Below are 16974 nucleotides of genomic sequence, written 5' to 3'. Positions count from 1 at the left end.
TGATCTTGACTTGGAAAGTGGAGAAGATGGCGTGAGCATTGACTCAGGGCATTGGGCGCTAGAGAGAAGGGGCACTGAGCAACTGGAAGGAAACTGGAAGTAAACCTCCTGCTGAAATGGTTAAAAAAAGAAACATTTCAAATCCTAGTTTGCTGAGATTTTTCTTTTCATTCTAAATTGATATTGAATTTTGTCAAATCTGTTGCCTTTATTGTGATTATCATATTTCATCTTTATTCTATTAGTATTGTGAATTAAGTAAATAGATGTTTGAGCATCTATCTACTTGATTCTTGAGATAAACCCTTACCATTCAGGATGTATTATTATGCCATATATATATATTGCTGGATTCAAGTTGATAATTTTTATTAAAGATTTTTGTTTCTGTAAAAAATAAAGGACTAAGGGGAAAAAAAAAAAAGAAAGATAGGAGGGAAAGGGAAGGATAGGGGAAAAGAAGAAGCAGAAAAGAATTTTAGGGAGATTTTGAGGAGTTCTGTATCTGAAATTCCCAAACCCAAATCTAGGGTCATTCTCACCATTGTGACAGTTTTTATTACTGACCTCTCTTTCTCTCTCCCTGTCTACAAATACACACACACACACACACACACACACACCCTGCTTCTCAAAGTGGGAACTCAAAACTTCATCCCCTTTCCTATTTCTTCCTGATACCAGGAAGACTTGAGAGCCCTGACAGATACAGGCAACCCCACTGGCTGACATCCCTCAGGTTTATCAGCAGGAATAAAAAGTGCAAAAAATGAATGACAAAGCTTAAAGGAAGCCTTCCTCGCCCCACCACATCAGCTCCTTCTTGTCTTGTCTTTGGCCTGCTGCAGCCCTCCTCTCTCATGGGAGAAGCTTCTGGATCAAGAATACAGATAATAATAGCTTAAAACCCACTGAGAAGCTACTGGCTTACTGTAGGACATGGGCAATAAAGCAAAAAGGCTGCTTGCCTTAATGTTTTCCTTGGGCCCAGTCATTTTACCTTGTTTCATAGAATAGTATACTTTTATCATGGTTTTTCTCAATTCTCACTACAAGAATAAAATAACTGCCTTTCCTCTGGCTCCCTAGGGAGCCCTGAAATAATATTGCTTTCTGTGTGTTAAGTTCCAAGAGGATCGTTGGTTCCTAGAGGGACTAAAGTTGTCTCAGTGGAAACCAGTATGAGTTTTGCTATTTCACATGGTAAAATGAAAAAAAAGAAAAAAAATTATTTCCTTGGAAGTTCTTGTTTTCTTCCCAGTAAAACAGGCACAGATACTATTATTTATTGCTGCTTTGACTTAGTTTCCCTTGCCAAATAAATTATTCAGACACATTAAGTTGCAGTAGCAAATTCTCAATCTGTTTTTCTATAGTTTGTGGCAGATTACAGTGGACAAGATAATTTCTTACAACGAGTAGGACAGAATGGTTTAAGGAATTCCGAGAAGGAGTCCACTGTCAACAGCATCTTTCAGATCATCAGGAGCTGCAGCCGAAGTCTGGAGACAGAGGAGGAAGACAGCCCCAGCGAAGGGGACAGCTCTAGGAAAAACTCCTTGAAGGATAAAACCCGCTGGCAGTAAGTTTTAGATATTAAAAATCAAGAATGTGCACTTCTTTTTTCATGTTAAATTTTTTTCCTACTTCAGTTTAGTTTGACATGATCATCTTAAAAAAATCTACCACTTTTGTCCTTATGCCATACTTTGTTACCTTCAAACCCTGCCAGTTCCAAATTAGAATATACCTTTCCCATTTTGCTACTTTATTCTAAAATTACTGCTCACAATTTAACTTCTTGCCATCTGTTGTGGCTTTTTAAAGAAAAGATGGAAGATTAAATTTATTATTTTAATCAACATTAAAATTGCACATATTAATAGGGTACCTGTTATCTCTTTTTTAAAAAAGTCTAGAGATATCCTGCTATTCCTGAAAAATTCAGCACATTAAATTTCAAGGTTAGACCCATGACCTTTCATGTATTTCATAGTTTCTATAACAGTAGCTTCTGTTATCCCTGGGTGGGGTGCTTGAGTGGGTATTAAAATATTTTAAGTTAAATGTACTGATGTAGTAGGTGTGGGGTTACAATCAGAAATCAGTATTTTTAGCAGCTCTGCCAAAACTCTGGGTGATTCTAAGGTGTGGTATAGAGATCTCACTTTGAGAAACACTGCACTGTGAAGTGTTGTAGTTAGCCCTACTCATCCAAGGCATCTTACACTTTGCAATTGTTCAGTTGTTCTAATTTGTGCTTATTAGTGAGCAGTGCAGTCTAGCTAGACATTCTCGCCCATAGCCAAATGAAAGGAGAGAAATCAAGGGGGTTGGGTCATTCTTGCCTTTGAGGCCTTTTAGTCATGGTCAAGCCTAACCTCAAGTGGCAGAGCATGGCCCACAAAGAGTTCTTTCAAGACACCTAAAACTTTTAGATCTACTGTCTTTTCTGTCTACAGTGAAAGGTTTTATTTGTAGTCAGGACCCATGAGTCAGGCATTCCAGTTTTCTTGGAGTCCTTATACATGTGTATGTTATGTTTGAAAGTTACTGTAGTTTGCCTCACAAATCCTTCTTGGTTATATGTGTGTCAGTGTGTGCCTACACTGGTACACTGGGATGGATGTTTATGTTTTTAGAAATTTTCTTTGGAGTTGTGCTAGATCCTTAGAATTGGTTATAAATGCAGAAATGAACATCTTGTATCTAAGTTCCTAATGCTATTATGTTTTAAGGAAGTAAACCTAAATTCCAGATTTCTCCAAGACCTTTGGACTTTCTTCCAAACTTCACTTCTTAGCTCATTTCCTCATAAAAGGCTAGTGCTCAAAGATTAACTGTTATTTACCATAACATCTTGGCCCTAATGTTTAAATATTTCACAGATATCTTCTACCAATTCTTTTATTGTTTTAGTTTATCTAAAATCAGAAAAGATTTGGATGTTTTCTCACTAACAGGTTGCTCACATTAATGGCAATCTATTCACAAAATAAGGGCCTTCTACAAAGAAGTATATTTGCACAGGAAGCACCTTTCAGCTTTTTTTCCTTAATCTTTATCTATCCTCTCTAACGATCTCTACATATAGGTATCTATGTGTGTACCTACCTCCTTCCACAAAAGATCTGTAGGTGCTTGTAAGAATAGATATCAATAATTAAAGTGATTAAGGAAAAGCAGAAAAAGATAAGAAAAAGTAAAACATAGAAAAATGTCTACTATACAGTCTGTATAGTGACTAAATTTTGTTCTGAGATTCTTAATGGCCAAAGGCAAAAGGGAATTCCAATTTATTGTAAGTTTGTAGCATTTGTAAGAAAAATCAAATGGCTCCTTGGGAGAAGTATGTCTTTTCCTTATTCTGAGATCTGGCTAAAAATTCCTTCCTTTAAGTCCTACTGTTAAGGATACATCACCCCTGAATAAATAAAATAATGGATTTTACATGGCACTTTTTTAAATAGCTACTTTCATTTGGGACCAGGTATATGTTTGTGGCTGTGTTTTATATAAATGCCACCTTTGACTGAGTCCTGCAGACCTAGACTCTGAGCATCCTTTCCTTTACCTGGGGTTCCTTCAAGTGATAAATTTCTTCCATCATTCTGTCACTCTGATGAAATTTTTATTTATAATCCCTTCCCTATTTCCTTGACTTCTTCCTAGTCAAATTATCATCTACATCCTAAGATCACTCTGTTCCATTGCCCATTTTCATTCCTGTTTTTTTTTTTTTTGGTATTACTGGGGTTTGAACTCAGGGTCTCATGCTTGCCAGTGCTCAAGTGCTCTACCAGTTGAGTCACTCTGCCAGCCCTTTTTGTGTTGGATATTTTTTGAGATAGGGTTTCACAAACTATTTACCCAGGACTGGCTTCAGACAGCGACCCTCCTGATCTCTGCCTCCTCAGTAGCTTGGATCACATGTATGAGCCACCAGTGACCAATCCACTGCCTAGCTTCTAAACCCTGTTGTTAGCACTCATAGAAGCGGGAACCCCACAAAAATGTAAATATTTATTTTACCAAGCTTGTGAAGTCATATTGAAATCCTCACTTTGAGACTTTTGTACCTAAGTACCAGTAATAGTTTATTTGCCCTAAGTGACGACTGTTACTCTGAAAGGAAATTCAAGGCACAAAACAGGGGGAAGAGTATGTAACAGAATTCACTGAAATCAGATCAGCAAGCCCTGTTTCTGTGACCATCTGCCCCTACTTGAAATTGATTCCTGATTCAGAGCCCCATATCCACGGTAGGGGTATGTGTCACAAGGTGATTTATAGACCCCAAAGGCCAGAGGAGTTGTGTTTTGTTGATCTGTCTGAAACAACAGACTACAAATAATCAACTCTAGCCACTGCTCATGTGGCAACCACCAACTCAGTGAAAACTACGGCAAAGAAAGAAGGGACAAACATTCTCATGGTCCTTTGATTCACCCAGCCTGCAGGGTATTATTATTCTCGTGATTCTTCCCCAAATTCTCAGCTGCTCCTGCCAGAAAATCTGCTAGAAGCACTCACAGAAACCCCAAAAATGACCATAAGAAGTTCAAGATCTCAGCAGGAAAGGAATGGAGCTGAGAGAATCTCAAAATGTCAATGGGATCTTTTTCTTTTTTTCTGGTGATACTGAGGTTTGAACTTAGGGCTTCATGCTTGCTAGGCAGGCACTCTACTGCTTAAGCCACTCTGCCAGCCCTGTTTTGTGTTGGGTTTTCTTTTCTTTTCTTTGGTTTTTAAAAATTTTTTTTTAATTTTTCTTTTATTCATATGTGCATACAATGTTTGGGTCATTTCTCCCCCCTTCCCCCGCTCCCTCCCTCTCCCTCCCCCACCCCCTCGCTACTAGGCAGAAACTATTTTGCCCTTATCTCTAATTTTGTTGAAGAGAGAGTATAAGCAATAATAGGAAGGACCAAGGGTTTTTGCTAGTTGAGATAAGGATAGCTATACAGGGAGTTGACTCGCATTGCTTTCCTGTACATGTGTTATCTTCTAAATTAATTCTTCTCAAACTAACCTTTTCTGTAGTTCCTGGTCCCCTTCTCCTATTGGCCTCTGTCGCTTTAAAGTATCTGCATTAGTTTCTCTGCATTGAGGGCAGCAAATGCTACCTAGTTTTTTGGGTGTCTTACCTATCCTCACCCCTCCCTTGTGTGCTCTCGCTTTATCATGTGATCAAAGTCCAATCCCCTTGTTGTGTTTGCCCTTGATCTAATGTCTGCATATGAGGGAGAATATATGATTTTTGGTCTTTTGAGCCAGGCTAACCTCACTCAGAATGATGTTCTCCAGTTCCACCCATTTACTTGCGAATTATAAAATTTCATTCTTCTTTGTGGCTGTATAAAATTCCATTGTGTATAAATACCACATTTTCTTAATCCATTTGACAATAGTGGGACATCTTAGCTGTTTCCATAACTTGGCTATTGTGAATAGCGCTGCAATAAACACGGGTGTGCAGGTTTATTGCAGTACTATTCACAATAGCCTCTGGAGTAACCTGTGTCACATTCTTTTGGATATAGCCCCAAGAGTGGTATTGCTGGATCATATAGTAGATCTACGTTTAGGTTTTTAAGAAGCCTCCAAATTCTTTTCCAGAGTGGTTGTACTAGTTTACATTCCCACCAGCAGTATAAGAGGGTTCCTTTTTCCCCGCATCCTCGCCAACACCTATTGTTAGTGGTATTGTTAATGATGGCTATTCTAACAGGGATGAGGTGGAATCTTAGTGTGGTTTTAATTTGCATTTCCTTTATTGCTAGAGATGGTGAGCATTTTTTCATGTGTTTTTTGGCCATTTGAATTTCTTCTTTTGAGAAAGTTCTGTTTAATTCATTTGCCCATTTCTTTATTGGTTCATTAATTTTGGGAGAATTTAGTTTTTTGAGTTCCCTATATATTCAGGTTATCAGTCCTTTGTCTGATGTGTAGCTGGCAAATATTTTCTCCCATTCAGTGGGTGTCTCTTCAGTTTAGAGACCATTTCTTTTGTTGAGTAGAAGCTTTTTAGTTTTATGAAGTCCCATTTATCTATGCTATTGAGATAGGGTTTTGCAGCCCTGTTTTATGTTGGGTTTTTTTGAGATAGGGTTTTGCAAACTACTTGCCTAAGCTGGCTTCAAACCTCAATCCTCCTGATCTCTGCTTCCTGAGTAGCTAGGATTACATGCATGAGCCACTGGTGCCCAGTGTCAATGGGATCTTAAAGTAAACTTGTCTAGCCTCTGTATGATGAAGAAGCAGTAGCAGTGCCCAGAGAGCTGAAGTCACCCCACTAGGTAATAAATAACAGAGCTGGGGCACGAGCCTGATGGTGTGCTCAGTCACCAGCCAGGATCCTTTGCTCAAAGTAGCCAAGGCAGTTCTTCTGACTGAAGAGGGGCTAAACCTCAGTTCATTTCCATGTGACTTCCTGTGGATACAAGCATCTGAACTCCAGAAACATCCATTATATTTCAGTCAGCCTATAAGTCTCATTTGTAATAACTTTTTGTTTACCAGCATGAAGAGTAAATAAGTTATGCCTGTGTAAGTATTTTAAGTCATGGAGACATGAGAATAGCATGTTGGAAAATGGAAATGAAGTACATGGAGAAGCATGGAGGTGCAATAGCTTATGAAGGATTTGTGCATTTGGAGAAACAGCCTATAAGTAGATCATGAGTTCAGACAAAAACAGAATAAAAGCTGCTTGAACAGGTTAAGACCTCAAACCTTGCAGTCACATTGCCTAGGATGGAATCTCGGCACCACTACTTACTATTTGTGTCACTTAACCTTACTAAACTTCAGTTTTGTCATCTATAAAATCAGAATGATAATTCTGCTTGACAGAGTTGGTGTGATGATTATGTGAGACGATGCACATAAATGAAGCAAAATGCCAGACACGTTGTAAGTGACATGTAAATAGTGGTTTTGGGGATTAATGTCTGCTGTACCACGCTCAGTTACCTTCGGCCCCCTGCCAGAGAAAGCTGTAGTCTGTGCATTCCTACCCCAACAAACCTCCTCACAGACTTGTCTGCAAGATGATCTAACCCCACAGGGATAGAAAATAAAAAAGCCAAGTGTAAAAAAGTGGAGAAAAGATAATAGTTGCCAGGATTAACCACACACACATGCATGCATAAAATAGTAAAATGACAAGAAAATAATCATTTATTCTCCAAAGGAGATGGTGTAGACAAGCCCCAACCTTGCAACCACTCATCTCTCATCTTCCTTCATGCACAGCTACCTAGCTGCTTCAGCCCAGCCTGAATCTTACCATAGTTCCTTCCCAGTTTTGCTGGGAATGCCTGGGACCCTCTGTTTCTCTCTTCCTGTCTTCTTGGCCAACACCCAAAGCACAGTCCTGCTTATGTGACTTACAACAAAGAGAGCCATTTTCCCACTGTCTGCACATTTAGGTTTGTTTATCACTTCCATCACAGCTTAAACTTGGACATCATTTTCACAGAGAAGCAGTGTTTGTAAGGGTGGTTTTGTTTTATAATATTGACTTTGTAAACACAACCCAGACAATAATAATATTCACAAATATTTATCATGCTAGTGTTTACTGAGAACTTTTAAGCAAACACTGTCCTAAATACTTTACATATATTAAATGATTTAATCTTTACAACATTTCCATTATACTCAGGATCTCACAGCTGGCAGGGCCAAGATTTATATTCAGGCAGGCTGTCTCCAAAGTCTACATCCTACCCAGATAGAGTTTAGAGACTGTAATTGAGAAAGGTGCCAGGTTAATTAGAAACAAGAGTTTTACAGAAGAGAGTTTTAAAAACACTAGATTTTTATTTTAGGCAACTGCTGTAGCAAGTCACTTGGAAAAGGTGATTTTATTCTATCTTAAAACATTAAATTTAGGCTAATTTAACACTTGATGATTTGTGTTCTAGTAATGATATTAAATTTGTAGACAGTAATGACATAACTAGACTGACAAATGGCCTTTCGCCACTTGATAAAAGATTTTCATTAGGGAACATTAGAAAAGTGTTTAGTTGCCAATTGATGGTTTCTAACTGAAGGATGTGATAGCAGCTCTTCAAGATAGGATAAGAACCTTCCTTCTATTTTTACTCCTTGGTCCTCAGGGATATGCCTGAAGTATGATGGGATAGTTTCTTTGCTGGCTGACTATATCTTTGGTCTTTGGTTAACATTATTTAGTTCCTAATAACTCTTAACATTCTACCATATTTCCTTCTTGTAAACTCACAAAATATTGTCTCCTTAGAGAATCAAGCACAGAACTGCATAAAATTCACTGTAAGAGACAAAGGCTACTAGTAGTTTCCTGCTTGAAATTAACTTATTTCATTACAAACAATTGTCAATTTTATTTTGGAAATTAGTCCCTGGAAGAATGCTTTTTAATGGAATTATTACCATCTGGCATTAGTTCCTTTTGTATTCTAAAATAAAAACTGACGCCAAGAAAGACAGCGTCCCCTCTGTCCCAGCATATATCATCTCTGAGAGGCAAAAGCAGGCTCCAGGAACAGCCATCTTGTTTTTCTAGCTAGATGATGTTTTTCACAATGCCTATAGTTTATCACTGGAAAATGCTAGCTTTCTCTAAGAACTTAAATGGAATATGGGGCACACTGTTTCTCTTGCTAAGGTAAAATCAGAAATTCGATGTCAAAATTAGCATAGCTTGTGTTTTTAATCAGTACTAATGCTCACCAAGTGAACCATATTTGCTCTAAAAACAACAAAATGTGTGACATGAGTGTGGGAATGGTCCCAGAGAAAAACCTGGGAGAAAGTCCCTCTAGGGGAACAGCTGGGCTGATTTAGCTCGGTGAAGAGGACATGGAGAAGAAGTGAATAAACCCCAGTTTTCCTAAATTTAATTATAACATGGTACTTAACCAAGCCAGACTCTGGGCTGTTTTCCAAGCATTATCTTGTTTGATCTTCACCATCGCTCTGTGAGATGAGCATTTTCTTTTTGCCATTTAACAGATAAAGTGAGGCTCAGAGAGTTCTAATGTTGGCCGGGTCACACAGCAAACAGGTGGTAGAGCTGAACATTGAGCCCATGGTGACCGCAAAGGGTGTGTTCCTAACTGTGTAGGAGAACATAGCATTAGGTTTCCACTGTTTTAAAAAAAATTTTTTTTGGTGGTACTGGGGTTTGAACTTAGTGCCTCGTGCTTGCTGGGCAGGCACTCTACCACCTGGGCCACTCCACTAGCCCTGTTTTGCTTTAGGCATTTTTCAGGTAGTGAACCTCATTTTTGCCAGGCTGGCTTCTGACCTTAAACAGCAGTCCTTCTAATCTCTGCTTCCTGAGTAGCTGAGACTACAACATGAACCACCGAGCCTGATGGTTTCCCACTATTATTGAGAACAATTTCAGAGAGGTGGAACTAAGTGACAGGAACAAGATTTCTTTCTTTTTTTAAAATTTTTTGAGTTATACATTTTTTATTAAATATACTATTAAAAGATACTAGTTACAAAAGAAAAGTTTTTTTCAGAAATCTGATGAAAAATACAAAACTACATTATAGTGTGCTTTATGAGTCTTTGAAACTCCACAAACAGTTCTATTTATTATTAGCCTGAAAATTCCAGTAAATACAAATGAATGGCCAGTTTGTACAGTCAGCTGATGTTCCATACAGCACTGTTTAGTAGATGATTTAAAATAGAAAACCAATTGAAAAGTTTAAATAAATAAGGCTCCAAATTTGTAGGGGTTAGTAGGGTGCACCTTTTAAAGAGCCATTTTCCATGACTACTCCAGCTGCTTGGAGCAGAAGAAAATGATTGATCATACTTTCTTATTTCCTTGTTCTCTGATCCCTCTACTTTTGTTAACTACAAGGCTTATTAAGTTATTTTTGTAAATAGTTTCCAGGTAAGAAAGGATAAATGTTATAAAAACAACCCCAGGAGTAGGCTTTGTATAGAAGAAACTGATCTATGTTGATCTAAGAACTATTACAGGAATGAAGGAACTGAATTAAATAGGGAATTCTCTAAGGAAGAGGTACAAATGGCCAGTAACTACATGAAGTGTTCAACTTCCCTGGTTGTAAAAGAGATGCAAATCAAAACAACACTTAGATTAGATCTCACCCCAGTTAGGTGGCCATAATCAATGGAGAATGTGGCATGCTGGGGAGAATGTGGCAAAACAGGAACTCTTATTCACTGCTGGTGGGAATGCAAATTAGTACAACTACTGTGGAAAGCAGTATGGAGATTCCTCAAAAAGCTAAAGATAGAACTTCCATATGATCCAGTGATACCACTCCTGGACATCTACCCAAAGGAATATAAGACAGGATACAATAGAGACCCCTGTACACCGATGTTCATTGCAGCACTATACATAATAGCCAAGCTTTGGAAACAACCCAGATGCCCTACAACTGATTAATGGATCAAGAAAATATATATATATACACAATGGAGTATTACTCAGCCATAGGAATAATGACATGTGGTTTGAAGGTAAATGGATGCAGTTGGAGGACATCACATTAAGTGAAGTAAGCCACGTTCAGAAACACAAAGACCACACAATTTCTCTCCTACATGGAAGACAGATCCAAAGATAAACATATACATAAAACAAGCATGATGGTATACAAACTCAGAAGTAGAACATGTTTGTAATAGTGGGACTACTCTATGAACTCAGGGAAAGAGGGAAAGGAAAAGAGAATAATAGAGCATCAGTAATGTCATAAAACATAAGATCTGTGATGGTAGAGGATGTAAGGATGTGTACTGAAAGCTGTTGAAAAATGGGAGCTGGGAGGTAAAGGGGTAAGGGAGAATAATGGAAGGGGCCAAACATACCCAAGTAAAGCATACCCACAGTGGGCATATATTGAGACACCCCTTTGGACACCAACTTAAATATTAATAATAAAAAACAGGACTGTAAAATAGGTATGGGGGTTACTAGTGGGAGGGGGAGGGGGAGTGAAAGAGATTAAAGTGACAGTATATGGTAGCAAACTAAGGAACCTCTTGCAATTGCTTTAACTGGGGGTTGTGGGGGTTGAAGGGGAGAGATGATGGAGGCAATGAAACTAATGTACAATGTAAGTCTCATTGGAATTGTCATTATGAATCCCCCCATATAACAAATTGTATCCTAATAAAATTTTATTAAAAAATAAAGAAAAGCCAAAAAGAAAATCGGTGAAAAGGAAGTTTTAAGAAACAATGGGGGAAAAAAAACCAAGTTGTATGTTAGACAACTGTTGATTAAAAAAACTAGACCAAAAAATTCAGATATTCAAAAAATTACCAAAACAACTCCAAATACTAGTACTAGATTTGACAGTAAGTCCGTTGTTCATATTTAATATCATATAACTTTCTCTCTTTTTTCCTTTGTTTTGCAATATTAGGGCTTTGAACTCAAGCCCTACACCTTGAACCACTCCACCAACTCTTTTTTGTGATGGGCTTTTTTGAGATAGGGTCTCCCGAACTATTTGCCTAGGCTGGCTTCGAACCATGATCTTCCTGATCCCTGCCTCCTGAGTAGTTAGGATTACAGGCGTGAGCCACTAGTGCCTGACATAACTTTCATACACACTAACCATTGGAGCTTTTCTAGTTATTAAATTTTCCTCTCCTAGCAATAGCCTCTAAATTTGTGGGTCCACCCCATACTGTTCCTAAAAGAGCTCTTTCATTCTGTAATGCTTCCACTAAGTATAGTTTTTTGTCTGAACAAACAGATTTTTTTCATAGCTCTAACAACTTCTGGTGGCCCACAAAAAAATTGCATTAGCCATGCTTGTGCCTCTTCTAGAGATTTAGTTTCATTTGAAGACTGTAGGACCTCTTCACCCATTCCTATGTTTAAAGCTCTTTTGGAATCCAGTTTTAGGGCCCCACTTAACACTTTGAGAGCTTGTCTACTGCCAATGATTTCAACCAGTCGGGACAACTGTTCCACTCTAGCTTGGAATTATACCCATTTCCTTGTGGACAAATCTGATCTCGCTTTTTGGAGTCATTAACCTGAAATCACATGCTGTAGTAAATTCTGCATCTCCACCCAATGCCTAACCTTGAACTAGTGCATTGTTTATTAAAGATAGCCTCATAAATCTTGTTAAGGTGTTTTGCGTGAAAATAGATAAGGCCATTCCATCTGCTGGAGAGCCTAGTGCTTTCACAGCATTCAGATCAGATCCTGAAGAGAAGTATTTTTTGCTCTGTGGACAATGAGGCCTTTCCCTTCTTTCCAAATTTCTAATTCAATCACTCTTCCCAAAATCTGTTACATCGAAACACCTGAAAAGGTATTCATTTTACTGGGATTGTTGGGAGCAAGTATACCAATACCATCGTCTTTCTACTGAAGGTCAGTGGATCCACCCAGAACTGCTGAAGTGCCTTTTTCACTTCTTCCTCATGGAAGCCATGAGTAGTATTACAAAGTGGCACTCCTGTTAGCTACAGCAGCTTTGTCCTTGAAGACAGAGATGATGTCGTGGAAAGACTTTTTGCCATTTCTTCCACTTTCTGCATCTCCTTGCCTATTTCCCCCTCCCCACCTTGCTTCCCTCTCCCCAGATCTTCCTGATAATCAAGGTTCCTCACACAGGGAAGGGAATTTGCAGACAATTGTTTATGTGTACACACACACACACACACACACACACACACACACACACACACACTAAGTGAACATGTAAGGTTGAGTCAAGGAGAGCTGTTCTTGCTTATCTGGACACCATGACCATGTTTCTCAACGAATGGCTTTGCATGTATACATTTTCTGTGCATGTGTGTGTGTTTGTGTGTGGTACTGGAGTTTGAACTCAGGGCTCTGTACTTGCTAGGCAGGCAGGTGCTCTACCACTTGAACTGCACCCCCAGCCCTATTTGCTTTAGCTATTTTTTGAATAGGGTGTCAAGTTTATGCCCAGGCTAGTCTGGACCTTGATCCTCTTGTTTATACTCCTCAGGTGGAGTGACAGGCACATGCCACCCTGCTCAGCTTTTTATTGGCTGAGACAGCACCTCACAAACTTTTTTTTCCCCCCAGTCTGGCCTTGAACTGCACCCTTCCCAGTCTCTGCCTCTTAAATAGCTAGGATTACAGATAAGAGGCCACCATGCCTGGCCTAATTGTATTTTTTGTGTGTGGATTTTCTTCTTTTTTTTGGTTAGACTGGGATTTGAATTCAGGGCTTTGCACTAGGAAAGTAGGCACTCTACTGCTTAAGCCATACCTCTACTCCATTTTGCTGTAGTTATTTTGGAAATAGAGGTTTTTCTATTTTCCTACACTGGCCTCAAACTATGATCCTCCCAATCTCAGCCTCCCAAGTAGCTAAGATTACAGGTATGAGCCACCAGTGCTTGGCTAATTGTATTTTATTTTTAACAGAGTACTTCCTAGGTCAGCCTATTAAGTCTCATGTTTACCTATTTTGGCATGAGTATATTCAAGTCATGACTTCTGTTTATGATTTAGCTACAAGTCAGACAAGCTTAGTAATCATAGGCTCTAGAGTCAGACAGACCAGACTCCCACTTGGCTAGGTCTCTTCTGAGCTGTGTAACATTGGGTTCACCTTTAAGAAAGGTTTAGGAAACCTTGGGTTTCCTAATGGGTAAGAAAAAGAAAGTACAACTTACTTCACAAGTCGGACATATTTAGTGCAAAAATGTATGTAAAGTATTTAACAGAGTTCATGGTATAAGAGGGAAAGCTAATAGATTATTGTTGACAAAAAATACAATAATTTATATGCTATGTCCTTTCTTATGTCCATGCTCAGACACTTTGCTAAATATAAGATCTTAGAATATTGTTGTAAAATAAATTATCCTGTGACAGAGTCTTATATTTCTTATGCTAATTTGAATTCATAACAGGAAAAAGAAATTAAGCCCAATGTGAGTGAAGGGCTTTGTGTTTTGTGTTGGTTTCTCTTGATTATAAGATAGATCAAATTTGTGGCTCTTTCCATCAGGTTTATAATTGGAGATTTGCTGGATTCAGAAAATGACATCCTCGAGCAATCCAAAGAATGTGACCCTCGTGGGTCAGAAGAGTCACAGAAGGCCTTTGACCATGGGACGGAACTCATCCCATGGTACGTGCTGTCCATCCAAGCCGATGTGCACCAGTTCCTGCTGCAGGGAGCCACAGTCATCCACTATGATCAGGACTCACACCTCTCTGCCCGCTGCTTCCTCCAGCTGCAGCCTGACAATAGCACTTTGACCTGGACAAAGCCCCCCACCGCCTCCCCAGCCAGTGCTAAAGCCAAACTTGGTGTGCTTAGTAATACGACTGAGCCTGGCAAGTTCCCATTACTGGGCAATGCTGGGTTAAGTGGCCTGGTGGAGGGGGTCTTGGATCTGTTCTCAGCGAAGGCTGTGTACATGGGACACCCTGGCATTGATATACACACTGTGTGTGTTCAGAACAAACTGGGGAGCTTGTTTCTGTCAGAGACTGGTGTGACACTGCTATATGGGCTTCAGACCACGGACAATAGATTATTGCACTTTGTGGCACCAAAACACACAGCTAAAATGCTCTTCAGTGGTTTATTGGAACTCACTAACGCCGTGAGAAAGATGAGGAGGTTCCCTGACCAAAGACAGCAGTGGCTGCGGAAACAGTATGTCAGCCTCTATCAGGTAAGGGGTGCAGCTGTCCCTCTCTCCTGAGTAGTGTAAACCTGAAGAGTACACACTTGGCAATTAGACTGCCAGGGTCCCAGCTCTCCCACTTACTACCTTTGTGGCTTTGGACAGCTTCTACTTAACCTCTCTGTGCTACCATTCCCATATCTATCAAATGGAAATGAAGCAATCTATGAGAATAACTGAGTTAACATGTATAAAGCCAAAGTAAATTCATATGGTGTAAAAAATAGTGTCTACTCATGGTAGGTCCTGTTACTATTTTGTATGAAAATAGTGACTATGGCCATTGTAGTTCTCACATCTGGAAAGAAACCAGTAATACAAGCATGTTCAGTGACTCCAGGTTTCAACTGAAAGCACTATAACCTGCTTTCATTATTAACTAGTGACTACCTGATATACTGGAAACCTTCCCTTTGGAAATTGCAGTCCTGGTTCATCACATAGCATGTTAGGTGAGGTATGTAACTGACTGTATGCTGTGTAGTTGTAGAGCTTTTAAAGTTAAAAGAAACTTTCCCAAACGTGGGATAATTCTTATGTGGAGTTCTTCCCCAGCAGGTTTATGGTGGCAACAGCCCTTAGCAGACAGTCAGCTGCTTAAATTGAGTGAGCTTCTCATTAACCCTGAGGTGCCTTAATAAAAACTCCACCTAAGAGTGGCAGCAGGGATAAATGAGAAGGTGAGAAGAGACATGGGCATGAACAGAGTAGCTTTGTTGTTAGAGGAGAATGCAAATTGCTGGGAAACGGAGTCATAAATTCCAGCACAAGGTGACACTGTTGAAATGGCATTGTCAAATGAATTGCATCAGAGTATTCAAATTTGTCTCTTTTTTTAATACTTCTTTTTTTTCCTTTATTGTTGTGCTGGGTTGGGGTACATTGTGACATTTACAAAAGTTCTTACAATGTATCAAATAAATCATACTTGAATTCACTCCCTCCTCCTACCCACTTTAACCTCCACCTCCCCAATCCCGCTCCCCCAGGCAGAACCTGTTCCACTCTTCTGTTTAATGGAAAAATTTATCATTTTTATTAGTATCACAGAACAAATAGAACTATGACAGTGGAAGCAAGTATTTCTGTTTACATTTTACATCAACTAACTAAAAATGACTGTGCTATGTAGCATTAGCATAATTATTAAGTGACTTACACATCTTAGCACATTAAATGCTCCAAGACACCCTCATACCAGAACACTCTATTTAAATTTATCCATAAGTCAAGAAAATTTTTGAAAACTCTTTTGAATTTTCCAAACTTCTGTTAACAGTCATGTAATAGCATTTCTTTGTCCCTGATTTGGGAAATGCATATGTAGAAAATGAAAATAATCTTTCTAACATTGCTGGAAAATAAATGATCATAACCTTGCAAGATGTTGATGTGAAATTTTGAGGAGAGATGACCCCCCCACCCCCCCAATGAACTTTGGCCAAAGTTGTTATGGGCAGAGCTGAGGGCCCACAGTCTCGGGCATTTGGAAGGATCTAGGGGAAGCTGAGAAGGTTAAATACAGGAGTATCAGGTGAACATATTTGGTTGTAAGCAACAGAAACAGATTTCTCACTATATGCAGAGGGAAAAAAATACTTGATCAAAGGGTGTAGATTAGTTTAACAGTGTTCAAAATGTCATTTGAAAGATATACCAAGATGTAAAAGTACATGGATTTTTTTTTTTAAGGAATCAATTTTCTGATCTTTCCCACATGAACTGTGTTTTAAAACAGAATATTCCTTCACTCACGATAGTCCTTCTCTCACGGTAAAAATAAAGGAATATCATTCACTCATCCCAAACAATTGTATTGTTTTATATAAGATGAAAAGAAGTTTCAAGCTACATTTTAATTCCCAGAAAAGATTATAAACAAAAGCACCCTTCCTTTTCCTGGCCTATTATCTCTAAGGGCAAAGTTTGATACATGTTGGAATGCTCTGAAATTAGCAAAACCAAAATAGCAGAAGTTAATTGTGCTGATTTGTTTATGTATAAACTATAACATATCTATTAATTTTTAAAGATATGTGGATTAAAAATTCATACATAAAATTTTATAATTTATTTCAGATTTAGAGTATGGTATTCAATAAGGTAGTAAAAACCTACTGATTAAATTGTGTTATGTAATGTTTATTCCAATTTGGAGTCAGTCATAATGACTTATTAGCAGGTACTCTTGTCAACAGACCTGCATCAGATGGAGTGCTCTCCTTCTGTATTCTTCTCTTTGTCACTGCACTCAAGAATCCTATTCCTAGCCTGGTGCCG

General features: G+C 38.8%; 1 protein-coding gene and 1 pseudogene across 8 annotated transcripts in view; one reads left to right on the top strand and one right to left on the bottom strand.

Moving 5' to 3' along the window:
* The window catches only part of Plce1 (phospholipase C epsilon 1), a 363378-nt gene that overhangs the window by 283822 nt on the left and 62582 nt on the right, over positions 1-16974 (top strand). For all 8 annotated transcript variants that reach the window (XM_074078733.1, XM_074078732.1, XM_074078737.1 and 5 more), the window contains 2 exons: positions 1377-1582; positions 14007-14682. In XM_074078733.1, coding sequence (XP_073934834.1) covers positions 1377-1582; positions 14007-14682 — 882 coding nt within the window. The remainder of the gene's footprint in view (positions 1-1376; positions 1583-14006; positions 14683-16974) is intronic.
* Positions 12046-12534, bottom strand: LOC109681767 (ethylmalonyl-CoA decarboxylase-like; annotated as a pseudogene).

This window comes from Castor canadensis, chromosome 7, assembly GCF_047511655.1.
Source record: "Castor canadensis chromosome 7, mCasCan1.hap1v2, whole genome shotgun sequence".
Classification (NCBI taxonomy): domain Eukaryota; kingdom Metazoa; phylum Chordata; class Mammalia; order Rodentia; family Castoridae; genus Castor; species Castor canadensis.
Note: the sequence above shows the minus strand (reverse complement) of the source record. Positions and strands in the feature narration are given on the sequence as shown.